The sequence below is a fragment of the Xenopus laevis genome, chromosome 2S (genome assembly GCF_017654675.1).
Source record: "Xenopus laevis strain J_2021 chromosome 2S, Xenopus_laevis_v10.1, whole genome shotgun sequence".
NCBI classification, from domain to species: Eukaryota; Metazoa; Chordata; class Amphibia; order Anura; family Pipidae; genus Xenopus; species Xenopus laevis.
In genome coordinates, this window is record NC_054374.1 from 123,738,000 (window position 1) to 123,758,224 (window position 20,225).

General features: G+C 37.3%; 1 protein-coding gene across 1 annotated transcript in view; it reads right to left on the reverse strand.

Moving 5' to 3' along the window:
* sugt1.S (SGT1 homolog, MIS12 kinetochore complex assembly cochaperone S homeolog) overlaps nt 1–20,225 on the reverse strand; it is a 43,867-nt gene that overhangs the window by 13,001 nt on the left and 10,641 nt on the right. Inside the window, exons 4-10 of the mRNA XM_041584349.1 lie at nt 19,473–19,542; nt 16,087–16,157; nt 12,930–12,983; nt 11,793–11,812; nt 10,129–10,160; nt 6,296–6,392; nt 1,266–1,373 (exon numbers count right to left, since the gene is read on the reverse strand). Coding sequence (XP_041440283.1) covers nt 1,266–1,373; nt 6,296–6,392; nt 10,129–10,160; nt 11,793–11,812; nt 12,930–12,983; nt 16,087–16,157; nt 19,473–19,542 — 452 coding nt within the window. The remainder of the gene's footprint in view (nt 1–1,265; nt 1,374–6,295; nt 6,393–10,128; nt 10,161–11,792; nt 11,813–12,929; nt 12,984–16,086; nt 16,158–19,472; nt 19,543–20,225) is intronic.

Here is a 20,225-nt window from a genome sequence, read left to right on the forward strand (position 1 = left end):
TTCAATAACATTCTGTTTCTATCTCGGTTATGCTGAGAATGTCAACGCCTTAAGGGCATAAGATCTTCAACAAAATATTCTTCATAAAACAGCCTTTCGTTGAATACAAAATCCCATCTATTTTCTGTTTATTGTGTCACTTCCTAAGAACGGTGTTTTTTAACCTAGAGCAGTGCAGCTTTCTTGGCCAGACTTAAATAAGCATTCCTATGGGAAAGATGCCTAGGGATATCTAAATACAGAGCGCTTAAATGGAGACTACCATTAGAATTTAAAATGCTTATTTAATTTATAATATCATATAAAGAGCAATGACAAGAAGTATTGTGATGTTTTTTCTTTAACACGGTAAAAAGCAGGTACTCCTGACTATTTTCATTTCCCTCCTGGCAAGCAGTCTCGTCTTGCTTTAGGACAAGGATTTGAGGTATATACTCAAGATCAAAGTACAGGTATGGGATCTAGTACAGGTATGGGATCCATTATCCAGAAAGTTCTGAATTACGGAAAGGCTGTCTTCCATAGACTGCATTATAATCAAATAATCCAGATTTTTTAAAACTCATTTCCTTTTTCTCTGCAAAAATAAAACAGTAGCTTGTACTTGATCCAAATGAAGATACAATTAATCCTTATTGGAAGCAAAACCAACCTATTGGGTTTATTTAATGTTTACATGATTTTCATGTAGATTTAAGGTATGAAGATCCAAATGACAAAGATCCATTACCTGGAAACCCACAGGCCCTGAGCATTCTGGATAACAGATCCCATACCTGTACCTTGTACTTCACTGAGCAGCTAAAAACAATATTAATGGCAAAACAATCCTGTTTTTTGTAACCTTCGGTAATCTGGCAAGTAATTAAGGAAAAATACACCAAATACTGTGTTTTAGGGCTAGAACAGCAATTATGGATGCACCGAATCCACTATTTTGGATCAGGCCGAACGCCCAAATCCTTAGCAAAAGTTTTGGCCGAATACTGAACCAGACCCAAATCCTAATTTGCATATGCAAATTAGGGGTGGGAAGGGGAAAACATTTTTGACTTCCTTGTTTTGTGACAAAAAGTCACGCAATTTCCCTCCCGCCCCTAATTTGCATATGCAAATTAAAATTCTGATTCGGTCCAGACGGGCAGAAGGATTGGCCGAATACGAATCCTGCTGAAAAAAAGTCAAATCCTGGCCAAATCCAAAACTGAATACTGGATTCGGTGCACCCCTAAATGCAAACGAGGCGATTCAGGTACAATGCTTACCTTCGTTGAAAGAACTTTGAATATACTCTGCTCAGGTATAATGACATGACGGAGATGCAGCTTTAAACTGTAGTTTTCTTCTGAAGGTAGATTCATATTAACAGTTAACTGTAGGGGTAAACAGAATAAGAATAAGGTATTAAATGCCTGCAATTTCAAAATAAATGTGATTGGAATAGGCTGTAGATATAATGTTTAGAAAAGAACGTTTTGGCATTTCTGAGAACAAACCTTTATTTGTCTCTAAACATTCTTTTGAGAGGAAAAAAAAAAAGACACTTTAAAGGGATGCCAGGTCCGTATATAAAATAAAAAGGTCAGTGGAATGTGTGAAGCACTTACAGTCTATGTGCAGGTGCTTCTATTCAACTTTACCATGAATCCTTATTTGAATGGAAAGATTTTATTGCAGCGCAATCGCACTGATGCAGTTCCCCAAGTTCATGGCATTGTTAGTACGGAGCTGCACAAAAGCAGTTTGCTCACTTTCCATGTAAACAAAATGAAAACAGCTGCTTAATTACTGCAAGAATAACAATTATTCTGAAGAAAATGACACGTTTGATAGGCTGCAGATTGAAATGAGTATTCATTGCTCTCAAGTGTGAGTACTCTGCTCCATCTAAACCTATGCCGACAGAAGCGTAGTGGCTAGGAGTTTCTCATATAAAAGAACAGCTGTTAAAAAACTTAATATATTAGTATATTGAGTCTAACGTATATAATTAAAAGAAGCAGACAAGAAAATAAAAGGTGCAGTTTTATGGCTCTTACTCACTGGTGTTCTGACCTGTGCTCCCCTGCGTTCCGTTTTTTGGCGTTCAGCCGCAGGGGAGCGCAGGAATACACGCATGTCATTATTTCAAATGGGGCCGTACTCACACAGGCGCATGTAGGCGCCGAACGCAGGTTGAGACGCAACATGCTGCATTTTTCCTGCGTTCGGCGCCTACACGCGCCTGAGTGAGTACAGCCCCATTTGAAATAATGACATGCGTCTATTCCTGCGCTCCCCTGCAGCTGAACACCAAAAAACGGAACGCAGGGGAGCGCAGGTCAGAACGCCAGTGAGTAAGAGCCCTTAGAAGGCGTTTGTTTAAAACAAAAAAACTCAAGCATAATGGGATCCATGCTGAAATGTTTGCATTTATGGTACATTCCTAGTGCCCCCTGCCCTCCAACCATTGCACCCTAGCATGTGCCTCTTCTGCCTACCCCTAGTTCTGGCCTTTCTAAAGAAATATACAGAAGAACCCCCATTTTAAAATTTTCAGGGGACCAGAAAAAAATGGTGTAAAATCTAGGGAAATGTACGTAAAATCAGGGAAATGTATTATGCAGAATATATAAATGGGACCACAAAACAACAATGTAAAGCAGGGGTGCCCAAAAGGAAGATCGGAATCTACCAGTAGACCATGAGCTGGTGATCAGTAGATCTCAAAACACTGTCAACAAACAGCTTGTCTAAACCACCCTCCTTTTTTCATGCTTTTCATTCAGACATTTATGTTAAGGTAACATAAGAAATAGTTGTTTGTTAAATATAACAATATACATTTTCTCATGAATCAATATTTAAGTAATATTTTCTATGGAACAGAATGCCAACAATGCTTTTATGGATGTAGATCTTGATGGGACATCACCACTAAAAGTAGACCTCGCATTAGTAAAGTATGAGCACTCCTGATGCAAAATGAGGGAAAACAAAATCAGGGGGTGTAAAATTTAGGTTCCACTGTATATGCCAAATCAACAAGATTTAGTGATAATTTATGTCCTCATAAAACCTGCCTGTCTCCTTCAATCTGATGTCTTGCAACACAGTGGCTCTTATGGTACATCAACAATCTGTGCAATAAAGCAGGAGATGCCTTCTGTTGTTTGCCAGAAAGAAATTAGCCACATTATTACCACTAGCAGATCCGACAACGCAAGAACAAAAGTGGCATTACATTTTAGCAGTAAAATAACATTTATACCAAGACTACATTGTTTTGAATATTCTGTTTTCTGAAAACAGTACTGTATATCTTTAAGCCCATATTAAGTATAAGAAAGCAGTCTGAGGGTTATCAAGAAAACTGAATCCCAATGCACTAGTATATGTACCCATAACCTCATCACAATCCTTCCATCCTTTCACTATTACTTACAAAATTCTTTAAATCATGAAACATTATAAATAAGCTGAAAACCATTTGTTTCCAGATATATTTTCTGTGGCTAGCAGGACAGGAGAAAGAGCTGGGTGTAAAATAAAGCCGTTTCAACCTAGGACAGAGCCATTAAGTCATTTCTAATGCCTACCGGAGAGCAGTTTGCATAACAATGTTCTTGTCTACTGAATTGCTGCCCCAAAACACACTAATCAAGCTGCATGATGTACTTTCCTAAGGAGCATACTAGCCTGGTAATGGAAGGTTCCTGGAATATATTAACATTTATCTGAAGTCTGAATCTTGGTGCTTTCTTATTTACTGTAACTTTGCATTGTTTTAAAGCAAACTCTTCCCTTATAGTCATATAGTTTGCAGAAGCAAGTTGGCAAGTGTGTTCAAAGGAAAACTTTACCCCAAAATGAATACTTGAGCAACAAATAGTTTACATCAGATTAGGGATGCACCGAATCCAGGATTCAGTTCGGGATTCGGCCTTTTTCAGCAGAATCCTTCTGCCCGGCCGAACCGAATCCGAATTTGCATATGCAAATTAGAGGTGGGGAGGGAAAGCGCGTGACTTTTCGTCACAAAACAAGGAAGTAAAAATGTTTTCCCCTTCCTACTCCTATTTTGCATATGCAAATTAGGGTTCGGATTCGGTTCGGTATTCGGCCAAATCTTTCACTCAGGGTTCGGGGGTTGGGCCGAATCCAAAATAGTGGATTCGGTGCATCCCTACATCATATTAAGTGGCATATTAAAGAATAGTATCAAACTGGAATATATATTTAAGTACATTTTGCACTTTTACATCTCTTGCCTTGAACCACCATTGTGTGATGGTCTGTGTGCTGTCTCAGAGATCACCTGACCAGAAATACTACAACTCTAACTGTAACAGGAAGAAGTGTGGAAGCAAAAGACACAACTCTGTCTGTTAATTGACTCATGTGACCTAACATGTTTGGTTTGTTTGTGTGCACCGTGAATCTTACGATCCCAGGGGGCGGTCCTTATTTTTTAAGATGCCAGTTTTCTATTTATGATTACCCAATGGCACATACTACTAAAAATGTTTATTATTATGAAAATGGTTTATTGACATGAGGCAGGGTTTTACATATGAGCTGTTTTATGCAATATATTTTTATAGAGACCTACAATGTTTGGGGGGTATAGTTTTGCTTTAAAGATTTATTTGAACAAAAACATTTTTTCCAAAAAAATCTTATTTTGAACTTCTGTTTTAGGCTAACAGTTATACAATTTTAGAAAGAATTTATTGTCAACGTTTCGGTCCTATCTGGGACCTTTCTCAAGACAAAGGTCCCAGATAGGACCGAAAAGTTGACAATAAATTGTTTCTTTGTTTGACTACATTATGAAGTCCTAGAGTGCGTCAATTATGGGGAACAATTATCATCTATGATATATGTGACAGCACCCAGGCATGAGCTGGATTTTTGCTGGAGTGCACCCATATGCACTCGAAACATGTTGTGTATATATATAGACATTATGACATTTTGTGCATTAAGCTACCTAGAATGCCCTTCTCTTTAAAGGACAAGGAAAGTATATAGAATAAGGCTAGAAATAGAATAAGGCTAGAAATGATGTATTTTGTATACTAAACATAAGCATGAACTTACTGCACCACAAAGCCTAATCAAACAAATGATTTATGCTTTCAAAGATGGCCACAGGGGGCTGTCATCTTGTAACTTTGTTAATATTATTATTATATAATAATTATATAACATACATAATTATGCTTTAATATATTGCAATATATGGACAAACAATCCCTTTTTGTTTAAAGGCTAAGGCATTTTTTTAGTTGCTTAAGGCACAAAATGTCTCAATGTCCTAAATATATTGATAATGGGTTGAGTGCAGAGGACCTCTTGTATTTGTCCCCTTTCTATTGGACACCACTGGGATCATTGGTCTTTCAAAGACAAATTCAGCAAATCTTGTGAGTGCCCTACTTCAATATAATACAGTTTTTATGCTATTGGCACTTTCCAGTATAGGCTGTTATATCAGAGGGATACTGTCATGGGAAAAAAACATTTTTTTCAAAATGAATCAGTTAATAGTGCTGCTCCAGCAGAATTCTGCACTGGAATCCATTTCTCAAAAGAGCAAACAGATTTTTTTATATTCAATTTTGAAATTTGACATGGGGCTAGACATATTGTCAATTTCCCAGCTGCCCCAAGTCACGTGACATGTGCTCTGATAAACTTCAATCACTCTTTACTGCTGTACTGCAAGTTGGAGTGATATCACCCCCCTCCCTTCCCCCCCCCCCCAGCAGCCAAACAAAAGAACAATGGGAAGGTAACAGGATAGCAGCTCCCTAACACAAGATAACAGCTGCCTGGTAGATCTAAGAACAACACTCAATAGTAAAAACCCATGTCCCACGGAGACACATTCAGTTACATTGAGAAGGAAAAACAGCAGCCTGCCAGAAAGCATTTCTCTCCTAAAGTACAGGCATAAGTCACATGACCAGGGGCAGCTGGGAAATTGACAAAATGTCTAGCACCATGTCAGATTTTAAAATTGAATATAAAAAAAATCAGTTTGCTCTTTTGAGAAATGGATTTCAGTGCAGAATTCTGCTGGAGTAGCACTATTAACTGATGCGTTTTGGAAAAAAACATGTTTTCCTATGACAGGATCCCTTTAAGGATTAAGGGTTCTGAGAGCTGCAGTTCACACCAGTTGGATGACATTATGTCTAACATCATTGAATTTGGTTGTCTTATGGAAAAACCCATAGTAATTATAAAAATGCTCAAGGAACAGTATATACGGGTAAGGATGGATACATATAGAATTAGATGTGTTTACCTCTCTTTCTGAAAACTGTACATGGACATTATTCTTCTGTACGTTCTTGATCATAACTGTAATGATGATGTGAGATTCTGTTTGGTACCAGTCATGCCTTAAAGTAAACACAACAACAAGTAAGCAAGATCTGCTTTTCATTAGCAAATTTAAAAAAATTCCCATGTAGCGCTTCCTTAAATTACTTTCTTCTTTTGCTCTTCTGCATTAATTGATTTCCTACAATGGATGGCAAGTTTCTCCATTAGTTTAACAGCTTGGAAACAGGATGAAATTGCTTTCACCAAGATAATTCAAAATGACCACCACTGAGAATTCATCAAAACACAAGAATTTAGTGACATCGGCAATCATTGGTATTCTGTAATTGCTCTTCCTCTTTGTGGATTCCATCTGTGCCTACTATTTGTTAGCCAATTAAACAACATTTTGGCAAGTTGTCTTTTTCCTCTCCAAAGGAGGAACCAAAACACAGTGCTAAGCAGGTCTACACACTTCAGTGGCCACAGAGACAAATCATTAAACAGAAGCTAACTGAAAATAAAGCAGGATTTAAAAAAAAAATGCATCTTACGCAATATGCTTTGCATAATGAAGCTAGTCCATGCAACAGAGAAATATTTTCAAACCCTTTTCAAAATACAAATGAATCCCGTTTTAATTGTTACCTGTATTTCTTTCATTTTTATCCTACGCTCTGATCAGCATTGTAAATTAAACAAAATTCATATCTAAATACAGTAGACCAACACTGCAGCCTAGTGGCTCTCCACAATACATCAATAAGCAAGTCTCTAACAGAATTACATATACATTGTAAAAGACACATGTGAGACACTGGCCTTACATTAAACTGATTTTGATTGTGCTTTTATGAGTCAGAAAGTAGAATGTGAGTTTATTTTCAATTTCAGATTTTTTCAATTTTAATGACAACAAAAACCATACATATTTTCTAATTAAAACAACGGGCAAAAAGTATGTTCGGCACAAGCCTTATTCATTGCACGAATGTTGAAATACAGGGGATACTGCCCCCCCCACGTTGAAAAAACAAAATATATGCTGAGGGTGTAATAAAGTGAATACTAAAAATGTCTGGCCAATAATAGAATAAATGGACTTTACTAAAAAAACGTAACCACATGTGAAAACAAGTATTAGTCAAATGTTATTTTTAGGCATGCACCGAATCCAATATTTTGGATTCGGCCAAACCCCCGAATCCTTTGCGAAAGATTCGATGAATAACAAATCGGATCCTAATTTGCATATGCAAATTAGGGGTGGGAAGGGGAAAACATTTTTTACTTCATTGTTTTGTGACAAAAAGTCACGAGATTTCCCTCCCTGCCCCTAATTTGCATATGTAAATTAGGATTTGGTTCTGCCGGCCAGAAGGTTTCGGCCGAACCGAATCCTGCTGAAAAAGGCCGAATCCTGCCCAGAATCCTGGATTTGGCGCATCCCTAGTTATTTCCATTTTATTTCAAATTCTCCATCCCCTTCATAAGTTAAATTAAATGGAAATTAAGTGTGCTAGTGAAGCAGTATAAAGGAAAACTCTGCTGTTTTGACAGTTCCTTGTCCACTTTGCTTACATTGTAGCATTATATAGCACCCGATTCAATAAACTAAATTAATGAATTGCAAATTATAATAAAAGGAATTAATCCATAAAAAGAATATTATTGCTAGGATCCCTAAGCACAGAACAGTGACAGCTTTAACACACCAACCTATCTCTTTACTTCCACAGACTATGAATAAATAAATGAATTTCTTTAACATGGTCTTCTCTCTGTAAAAGTATCATTACTTGAATTCTTAATTATTGAGTTCTAGCACACAAAGCATTGTATTCAAGGAAAGGAGAACATGGCTATTACCAGTTCATAGCCAATTAAGTACACTACTTAAAGTTATTGGACTGCTGTAATTCCCACCATTACTACCACCTTCACCTGGAAATAGTAGCACAGATATAATATTCCACATGCCATAATTCTAAGTGAATGAGAGCGAATGAGAGTGAGCGAATGAGTGAGAGTGAGTTAGTGTGTGTGTGCTTAAAATCCTGTGAGCAGTTACCAGATTAGCCCATACATATTATTTCTTTGTGTTTCCTCCTAAATTGCACTGTCTGTCATGAAGCATCTTTTATTTTATTTACATGCAATATAGGTATGGGACCTAGTATCCAAAAATCCTAGGGACCTGTAGTTTTTCCAGGGACCTTACTGTAATTTGAACCTTTATAGCAGTGGTCCCCAACCAGTAGCTCGCGAGCAACATGTTGCTCACCAACCCCTTGAATGTTGCTCCCAGTGACACCAAAGTAGCTGCTTATTTTGAATTCCAGGCTTGGAGTCAAGTTTTAGTTGTATAAAAACCAGGTGCACTGCCAAATGGAGCCTCCTGTAGGCTACCAGTCCACATAGGGGCTACCAAATGGCCAATCACAGCCCTTATTTGGCAGCCCCATGGACTATCCCATGCTTTCCAACTCTTTTTTATACTTAAATGTGGATCACGAGTTAAAAAGGTTGGGGACCCCTGCTTTATAGAATAAGTTAAATTAAAATGCATTCAATAGGATTGTTTTGCCTCTAATAAGGGTTAGTTACATCTTAATTTGGACAAAATAGAAAAAATAAAGAAAAATGGGAGCCTTTCCATAATTTGGAGCTTTCTGGATTACAGATTTCAGGATAATGGATCCCATATTTATATTTTTCCCCAGGAGAAAGATCATTTAAAATCAAAGTCATATAAATGTTTTTACAAATGGAAGCAGAATAGCACATCCTTGGCTATACCTAAAAATGCTGCTATGTCGAAAAATAAAATAAATTTTTCCAAGTCTACCTACAAATGGATTATGATATCCTGGGGATATCTGCAATCAGGAAGCTTCTACTGAGTGTCAGCAATCTAGTCAAGTGCCAAAAGGGAAGGGGGAAGAGCTAATCATCAACCACATAATCACTGTAGAATTTAAGTCTCAAGCAAAGTGGGGCAGACATTATAGGCACTTAAACAGCCAGATGTGATCTTCCGGTTATTGTCAGCACACATGGCTTCATCATGAGCAGGTCAACAAAATCAAAGACACTTATTTTTTTAATCTTCATATGTCAGTGTAAGCATTTTCTTAGTAAATAGGTTCAATACACTCACAGTTCCAAAGCGCTTCCTGCAATGTTCCGGTTGGTGCAAATTTTCCCCCGAGTCACGTGACTCAGCGTGAACATAGTATGAAGCAAAAGTAGAAAAAAAAGTTGCACTCTTTCGACTTGATACGGTGTAAATGGAGGTACTTCCAAATATTTATGCGAATTACAAAATCAAACATTTCAGAGGCCGTCTGCCTTCGTCAATGATGTACTACAGGGGGCAGGCAGCTCATGAAACGTTTGATTTTGTACTCTACATAAATACATATTTGGAGGTACCTCAGTTTACACCGTATCAAGTCGAAAGAGTGCAACTTTTAAGCATTTTCTTAAGCCCTTAGAAATGATGAGCAAAACACAGGCATGATTAGTAGAAAGAAAACATTTGGGGTTATATCGGCATGTGCTTTTATATGCAGTTACCCACTCAGGGAGAACAAAAGCAACCAAAACATAAGAAACTACTTGCAAGTTGCACCCTCTTCATTTTATAGCAAAAAAGTCAGTACATTCCTCCAATGCTAATTGTGGTACTTCACATGCTCAACCACTTTCACTGGTTTTCAGCCATCTCAACTGCACAGGTTTCTCCAGAGAGGTCACTGTGGTCTTTCCTTATAGGTAACAAATACTAAATAGATAAAGTCACATATTTACCTGTATTTCAGTGATGTCTGCGGATTGTTAGTCTGTGAGAATAAAGTACACGTATAGATCACTTGTTTAATTTCAAGAACAACACAAACAAAAGAAGCAGTGAGAGATAAAGTTAAACAATGTTATTGGATAAGGATTTTCAGAAGTATGGATAAGCTTTTAAACTGCGTAATTCTAATGGAGGAGCAACAGAATGGAAAAATGAACGGAATATATTTCTGCTTAGCACAGTAATGATTTTAAGGAGAAAGGTCTCAGATCTGTATATATACAGTTGAGATAAGTCAAGCAATATAATACTGGATATCCATTTTAAGAAGCTTAAGGTGGCTTTGCTCCTTCATTTCAGTGACAATGAAAATTTGAGGGGCAAAAATCTGTGTGATCACACGATAATCAAACTACTGGGGGCACAACAACTTTCATTTTTAGTAATAAACACTATACAGTAGAATGAAAATATTAAATAACTGCCATGCTAATGTTAAATAGGATTTTAATACATGAAAATACTGGTGTGAGATCAGAGCAATATAAGTATGAAGATCCAAATAACAGAAAGATCCCTTGTCTAGAAAAACCCAAAGTTCGATAACTGTACTATTTCAGCAAAACTAATACGTTAAAGGAGAAGGAAACCCTTTCGGCGCAAAACCCCTCCCCCCCGTAGGCCCCAGTCCCTCCGCCCCCCCCCCCGGGCAAATGCCCCTAACTTGATGGTCACCCCTCCATGCAGGTCCTCTATTGCCGAGTTCAAAGACGCCATCTTCATCGCTATTCTTCCTGTATTTGGCGGCGCATGTGCAGTAGGAGGCATTTGCCGGTTGGATCTACCGCACATGCACCGATGCACCGAAAGTTTCCGAAAAAAGAAATCGGAAACTTTGTGAAATTCGGCTGCATGCGCAGTAGATCCAACCGGCAAATACCTCCTACTGTGAATGCGCCGAAAAACGCCAATCAGTACAGGAAGAAGAGCGCTCGGACAAAGATGGCACCCGTGAACTCGGCAAGAGAGGACCTGCACGGAGGGGACAGATTAAAATATTTTTGTCGGCTGCCGATAATATCTCTGCATGTATTGCCGATCAGTCAGTTTTCAGAGGGGGGCTGTCACCAGCTTTTATCAGACATAACTTTAACGATTGCTGTCAGGGGCAGAACATCGGTTGATCTGTTCTTTTCTACTTTATTTGATTGGAATGGTTAGTGCCGGGAGATGGGGAAGTCCGATCGTACGATAATACGTACGATCGGATCTTTGCATCTATGGCCAGCTAAGTCTACTAGAAAATCATGTAACCATTAAATAAACCCAATACGCTGGTTTTGCTTCCAATAAGGATTAATTATATATTAGTTTGGATCAAGTACAAGATACTGTTTTATTATTACAGAGAAAAATGAAATCATTTTAAAAAATTTGGCTTATTTGGATAAAATGGAGTCTATGGGAGATGGCCTTTCTGTAATTCAGAGCTTTCTGGATTATGGGTTTCCGGATAATAGATCCCATACCTGTATTATCTTGAGCTGAACTAGAAAACGGTTTAGAGAAGTTAGGTGAATGCTGAATACATGAATATATCTATTGATTATATATATATATCATGATCATTCAATTACAAATTTTGAAAAAAGTATATAACAACTATAAAACTTACCGATTGCCCTTCTGTTGAAACTAAATGTAAAAAAAAAGGAAAACCATAAATACTACATTACAGATGTAAACAACAAAATACCTGAAAGTGTGAAATCTGAATAAAACGGATGCAATGCTGTATATTGCATTAGGGTCCCAAGCAACAAGGCTCAGGAAAAAGGCAAAATATTATATAAGAACCCCAAGAACCCCAAATTATAAATGAGACAGTTACATTTAGTTGGTGGCAAGAGATTGACAAAACTAAAATTGTGTAATAACGTAGCAGAAGTTTGTTCCTCTAAAACCTAAGAATACAAATCACAGAATGCCTTAAATACTGATGTGCTCCTTCCTTGCAGGAGCTGCTGGATAAGCATTTGTCATTCCTATAAAGGCATAGTTTTAAAAAAACATTAGAACTTTCAAAAACGCAGTGAAGTGGCACACTGAAATATGTAATTTTGCCACAAACTATCCCCAAGTAACAATGGTGCCCTATCATATTCACCTTACTAAAATAGTGCTGTGTATTATAGGCAAAGTTACTAAATAAATTTTGCATTGCGGTTGCTCCATCCTATAATGAGTCCAGACAACCTCAGAGCAGAACACTGCCTATGGTACAGCAAGTTATATGTGTTTTCTATACGGTATAATTAATTGTCACAAGTATATTTTACTCACTTAAGCTGGCCATAGATGTTGAGATTTTTAAAAGATCAGATCCTGATCGTGAGACCACGATCTTCTCCGAACGATCGTACGAATTTACCATCAACTAAAAAGACCAATTTACCAGGAAAACAAAGGGGAGCTGCCTGCTTGGCCCTGCAAACATAGATAGATTGCACTGGGACCGACAAAGATTTTTTGACCTGGCCGATCAATTTCCCGACAGATGTCGGCCGAAAAATCGTAAGATGTACGATCGTTCGAATACCACTAACCGCACGATAATTTCGAAGGATTGGTCGGGCTTCCCTAAAATTGGTCGTTCGGCAAGAAGAATCGTTGCTTCGATGGGGAGCTTTATGGAGCTTTTAGTGTTCAACATTGCGTCTCAGTTCAAGTAGAAGAATACAGCAAAAACCAGTCAGTAGCTGAAGAGAAACAAGACTAGGTAAGTCCCTATTGAGAAATAAAATCTCCTTACCGTTTAGCTTTTTCTCACACCATTTAATCCATGTAGGAAATGTAGAAGTGGAGGCTGAAAGACATTAAAAAGCAGAACATTTCCATTATCAGGTTATTGTGTTATTGATGTGTTCATGCTGCTTATTGACATCGCTTTACGAGAAAAATGGGATGCTTCAATCCAGCTAATTAGTTGGTTTAGTAATCTCAACCAAGCAAGATCAGATTCTACATCAAAAGAAAAAAATAAGGTCTACACATAAATAAATAAAAAGTTCCTGTATTTATTATTACACACAGTTCTGACAGCTCACAAACCTCTTCATCATCTGTGATTAAAAGGTATGGGAACCTGTAGTTAATCCTTCAAGGGCTGCAATTTTTCAGGGCCTATTAATTACATAAAGATTATAAAGCAAAACAGCGAGCTGAATATATTTGAATATAAATTGAATATTTGCAAAAACATTTTGCAGTTCTTATAGCCTAAATCAAGGTTTGATGGAGAGTGATCATTTGAGCAGTTCTCACAATGTGTTCCTATTGCTGGAAAACAGCACAAATCCTGTCTTGCCCTATTGCCAGCACTCATAGAAGTCTACAAGCCTTTCTACAACCAGTTATCTGAAAGGTATATTAACATTGACTTCACTACTTCTTGGAGACAAATATTTGCTGTTTAAATGGGTTAAAAGGGTTAAAGAAATAAGAAAGCTTAGCTGAAGAATAGTAAGCAGAACCACGGATACCATAAAAATATGTGAAATCTGAACCTTTATTATGACAAAAAGGAACACAAATCTATTATCCTGTCATCCTTACTTAAATGTTACTCACTTGACAAATGTCAGTATTCTTTGGGGGTTATTTATTAAAGCTGAAATTGCTAAAAACTTGAAAAATTTAGTTTTTTTACTATAAAACCCGAATTTTGAGTGGGGGGGAAAAACATTAAATTGCAAATAGGACCCTCGGGTATAATAAATCTCGAAAAATTATGGTCGGCACTGGGTTTCGTACGATAATCTGAACATTTCAGGCTTTTCCGCCGATTTCACTAAAAACTCTGACTTTATGAGCGTCAAATCAGAAAAATTCAGATTTTTCGCACAACAATCCGAAAAAAGTTGCAGTTTTCGTGCGACAATCCAAAAAAAGTCACGGTTTTTCCCAATCCAATTTTTTTTGTTTTTTTAATAATAAATAAGGGTACATTGTGGATTCTAGATTGGTCGGACTTATTTTTTTATTTAAAACATGAGAAAAATGTCCAGATATATATGGCTCTGTTATGATGGGAAAAAAGTACCATTCTACTCTATTCACCCAACCCAACAACAGACTGCCAGGCAAGACAGTGTCATACAGCATCGGCATTGAGATAGTGTAAGAAGATCAGAGGACAGAAAGTGAGCGCACACACAGGGGCAGATTTATCAAAGGTGGAGGTGAATTTTCAAATGAAAAAAAATTGAGTTTCGAGCTATTTTTTGTGTACTTCGACTAGGAAATAGTCCAAATTTGCCATCTAAAACCTGCCGAATTGCTGTTTTAGCCTATGCGGGACCTCCTAGAACCTATTTGGAGTCAATTGGTGGACTTTTTTGGGAAAAACTTTGAATCGAATTCGATCTAATACGATATTCCTTCGATTCGTATGATTCGATTTCGGCCAAATACAGACATATTCGATTGAAAACTGATATATTCGACCCAAAAAAAAAACCAGACTTAATTTCGGTTGGTCTCTTTGAATTCGAATTTCAACCCTTGATAAATATGCCCAACAGTGTCTAGCTTGTTGCCTACTGATGCTGTCAAGAATATGTAACTCTACATACATGATTTATTAAAGTGGACCCGTCACCCAGACATAAAAATCTGTATAATAAAAGTCCTTTTCAAATTAAATATGAAATCCAATTTCTTTTTTTTATTAAAGCGTTCATAGCTGTTGTAAACTCATTTAAAAATATCAGCTGTCAATCAAATATTGCCTGCCCCTCCTCTATGCCTAGGCATAGAGGCGGGGCAAGCAATTACTTTCACTTTCCATTAGGCACTTCCTAGGTGTCACTGCTCTCCCTACATTCCCCCAGTTCTCTTAACCATTTAATTGTGTAGTCAGGGCATGGAGATGGACATCAGGTCCCACATTCTGGTGCACAAACAAGATTCTGAGATGATCCAAGGCTTGTCTTAATAACAGTGTCCACAAAATGGCTCCTGCCTGCTTGCTGTAATTATGAATTCCCAGGCTGATGGAAACAAGATTCAAATAATTTATACAGTGTAATTAAAGTTCATTTTGCTTGACTAACATGATAAAATAGGATTTGAAATAATTTTTTTGGGTGACGGGTCCGCTTTAAAAATGCTAAATAAAATCATGGAGACACAAGCCATTGTACTTGTATGCTGGCAATAATATGATTCAAGAATACATGTGCAAGCATAATTATGTTAAAATTATATTAATAATCCATTACCTCCTGTACACTGGAATTGTATTTGAATATACAATACAGCAAAACAATACATTCTTTAGAGCAGCAAAATAATAGCATGTAGCTTAAGAGTGCCCCCTTGTGACAAATGACATATCATTCCGTTGCAAGGATTAAGCAGAGAGAATATATGGTAACATAATAAAAGTAAATCCTGATCTATAAATGAAATTTAATGGTACATTGTGCATAGACTGTGTGTGTCACTGACCCAGAAAACAAATAATCTAGGAACATTATAGTGATTTCGATAGATGTAAAGAATCTTAACCACTTGGCTTAAATGTCCAAGTTCTGTATGAAAAATATAGGGTATGGTGGCCCATAAATATCAGCTGTTTGAAAGCAAACATCTGATAAGTTACTATGAGTTAGCAGCCCTAGGCAAACAATGCAGCTTTTACTACATTATCTCAAAATTATTTAAAATATAGCAACTAAGTGTAACATGCAGCACTCTCTCTGTCTCCAGGTTTTTGCAGCAGTCGTTCAGTTTTTAAATGTATTTGTAAATGTAATTACTATTGAAAGCCGTGTTTATTTATCTCAAAAGTCAAAATGCATACATAGCTCATATTGGATCAACCTGTTTACAGTATTATATCATATTTTGTGTGTCAGCACCCAATCTATCAATCATTTGTTTCAAAAACAGGTCAGTGTACTTACTGTCTAATATCTGTCCTTTTCTGAAACTTTCTTCAGCTGAAGAATAATTCTGTAAATGAAATTCAGCCTCCCTGTAATAAGCAAGTACAATAAATTAGAAAACCAATTAATTAGAAAATAACACAAACAGGTCAGTGCTACTCTTATTATTCTATTTATTATGACATTATTTTAGGCGAGAGTTCTACATATAAAACGCACCAATACTAACCCTTAATGGTAAAAATACTTCAAGTCATACTGACACGTTCTGGTATAAATCAGGAATGTGTCAATGTCACTTTAAAATCTAGATGCCAGCACAGAGAAGTAGAAACATATACAATTTTACGTGCATCTATCATATACACAAGGCATGGAAGAAACGCAAGAAGAAGCCAAGATATTGGGCACCCTAAAACCAACAGGCCATCACACATTTTACTGAGGGTTTTCTGAACTTTTAAATATAAATAAAAAAAATTACCACTGAAATTCATATTCATAGGTATTTTTATGAAAATAAACAGAAGTTTATATATAGCTAGCAAATACTGGGACAGGCCAAATCCGCAAGTGTACTATGGTGTGTAGGAATTCAATTCCAGTGAAGGCCGAAGGGATAGTTATCTTGAAATTTCTTATTCCAAAAAAAAATCCTTTTTCCTTTTATAATCCCTTTGCATTTTCCCACAGTTTGCCAGGTCATGGTGAGTAATAGTTTAAACTACTATTTTGGATTCAGCCAAACCCCCAAATCTTTTGTGAAAGACTCGGCCGAATACCAAACTGAATCCAAATTTGTATATGCAAATCAGGGGAGAAAAATAATAATAAAATAAAGGGAAAAAAAGGGAAATTGTATTCTTGTTTTACGAAGAAAAGTCACAAGTATTCGGTTTGCCCAGGCACGCGGATGCTGCACGCTGCTGCATGCTGAGAATTTTTAACTAAAAGCCCCCACAAAGCTGCACCCAGCCCCATGAACCTTCGTTGACTCGACTATCTGACACGGCTAATGAATCTTCTGCATTGCTTTGGTGACGCAGGGCTGGGGGCGAGTGATCCTTTCATTTGTAATTAGCCTAAGGAAGGATTGCGCTTCCCCCAGACCAGCATCACTGAAACAACCGCAGAACATCATTTAGCATTGTCAGAAGGTCGGGTTAACTTGGGTTCGCAGGGTTGGGAGCGGCTTTTAGTTAAAAACATTCGGCGCGCAGCAGCTCCTTGATATGGACACGTTCCTATGATCTTTATAGGATCATGATATGGACACGTTCCTACGATCTTTAAACATTCGGCGCGCAGCAGCTCCTTAATATGGACACGTTCATATGATCTTTATAGGATCGGGTTTGTATTGCTTTAAAGGCAACTCAGGCAGCACTGCATTAAGAAACAATATACAGATACTTTAGTGGAAATCACTGTTTGGGCTCAGGAATTCTGAAAACCACTGTCTGTGAACACAGGAAACTGCAGTATGGTAATGCTAAAACTTTGCAAAAATTAAACCATATAAACATGATCCAGAACCACCAACAACTTCTCTGGGACTGAGCTAATTTAAGATGGACTGAAGCAAAGTGGATAACTGTCCTGTGGTCAAAATGTAAATTACTCGATTTTTTGGAAATCATGGACGCTGCAGCCTCTGGGCTAAAGTGGAGAAGAACCACCCAGCTTGTTATCTATGCAGAGATCAAAAGCCAGCGTCTGTGATGGCATGGGGGGCATAAGTGCACACAACATGGGCAGTTTTCACATTAATACTGAACAATATACAGGAGAGAACATCTTTTTCAGGGAAAGCCTTGCTTATTTTAGCAAGACAATGCCAAACATCATTCTGCATGTATTACAACAGCATGGCTCCGTAGCAAGAGAAAGTTTTGTTCTGTATTGCCTACAGAAAGTTGCCTTTTCGGGAGATTATTTTGGAGATTATTTTAGGAATCCCGAGAGGGTAATTTGGGGGCATTTTGGTCAAGTCTTTTGGCTACTTTAAAGGAATTCTGTAGTTTTTATTTCTAAATTACACTGTTTACACTGCAAATAATTTACTCTACAAAATAAAATTTAATTTCTGAACCAGCAAGTGTATTTTTTATTTATAAAACTGGTGTGTAGGCAGCCATATCAGGTCATTTTGCCTGGTCACGTGCTTTCAGAAAGAGCCAGCACTCTGAACTGCTTTCTGCCAGGCTCTTGTCTCTCCTACTCAATGTAACTGAATTTGTTGCAGTGGGACCTGGATTATACTATTGGGTGCTATTCTTAGATCTACCAGGCAGCTGTTATCTTGTGTCAGGGAGCTGTGGGAGGGTGGGGGGGAAGGGAGGGGAGTGATATCACTCAAACTTGCAGTACAGCAGTAAATAGTGACTGAAGTTTATCAGAGCACAAGTCACATGACTGGGGGCAGCTGTGAAACGGACAATATGTCTAGCCCCATATCAGATTGTATGGTGTGCTTCTTTTTCCCTTTCTACAAGATATTATCGTGTTGGGCTTGAAGCAGCCTGGGATGGAATGCACCCTATAAGCAAGTGGCAAGTGGTGTGCCGAAGATAAACTGGTTTTCAGAATTCTGCTGGAGTAGCACTATTAACTGATGCATTTGGAAAAAAACATGTTTTCCCATGACAGTATCCCTTTACGAAAAAAAAATATGGGTTAAAGATTTCATGTTATGGGCAAAGAGTACATGTTATAGCCCTAAGGAGGGTAAACAGGATGGGTAAAATTGATGACATAAAATGTATTAAGTGACAAGAATGGTTTCATAGGGAAAATACTCCATCTCTACAAACCAGAAAGAAGGTCACTTTCAGGTATTCTAATCCAGACACAATGACATCATGCAAATAAGAATCATCTCAAAGGGATGAAAAACTTTCAAACTGCAGTTGCTATGGAAACTAAGTAATCCAGCACAACTCCGATCAAGAATTTTAAAAAGTAGTGGAATCATCAAATACAATCATTACATTTATCAGTGCTCTCCTGATTCAAATATTCCTCTGGTCTCTTGCTGGGAGAAGTGAGCAGAATTCAAATAAAAGTGTAAAATAAAAATGCATCTAGTTCTTCTGGCTACCGGCAATTTATGTATTTAAAGAGTAAAAATAAAAACGGCATATCATAATACGGTGGGGACATACTTTATATCTGCCAAGGATACAAGAATCAGAATCATACCAATTTAGCAAATTAACTAAATACAATGCTTTAAATTAAATTAACAACTAGCAGTTAAGGCATCTCATTAGTTAATTTATATTCCATGTTTTATCATATGACAAGATCACTTAGATTAGGGCAGCACTGATGAATATACAATTAAATGCTGGATGGGCAGAGGTTTTGAACAGTAATAAATGGAAACTAGTAATGACACGTACCCTTTGCTGAGGAAAGCGCTAGCATTGTTAGGCTGGAGCTCCAGGGACCTCTTTGCATCTAAAACAGCATCTGCATTAAAGCAAAGCATTGAGAATTCAAACACATTCCTGTATTACACAGAGAAGCCTTGCTCACACTGCAAACTAGATCTGCAATGGAACGTGAACGGACACAGCTGCAATAGAAGGTGCAAACTAACTATTTCAGTGACTTGGTAGCAGAAATAATTATGTGGAATCAATTCCAGTGTAGGATACACATAATGCATTATTTATTGTATTAGGTAATATGTGCGTATAGTGTATATATGGAATAATATACATGCTATTGTAAAATAGAAGCTTATTCAACAATGAATTCATGACTGCATCAATGCACAATGCAACATTCAAAGCACCTTTGTCCAGGACATGGAACATCAGCAGTAAATTGAAGGCCACCATTTTGTTTTTATTTTCCTCACACTCTACTCTATAGCAATTGGGTGGTATCAATGGTTCATTTTCTTCACCAACATCAGGGGTTAAAAGATACAGGAAGGTAGAGGGTTCTGATACAGGTTGATCTTAGCCACTTTTAAATATGGTACAGAAAAGGGATCAATTATCCAGAAACCAGTTATCCAGAATATCCAGGTCATTTTCCATAGACTCAATCAAATAATTTAGATTTATAATGATTTGTTTATTTTTCCCTGTAATAATTAGATAGTAAATTGTATTTGATCCTAACTAGTGATGAGCGAAATTATT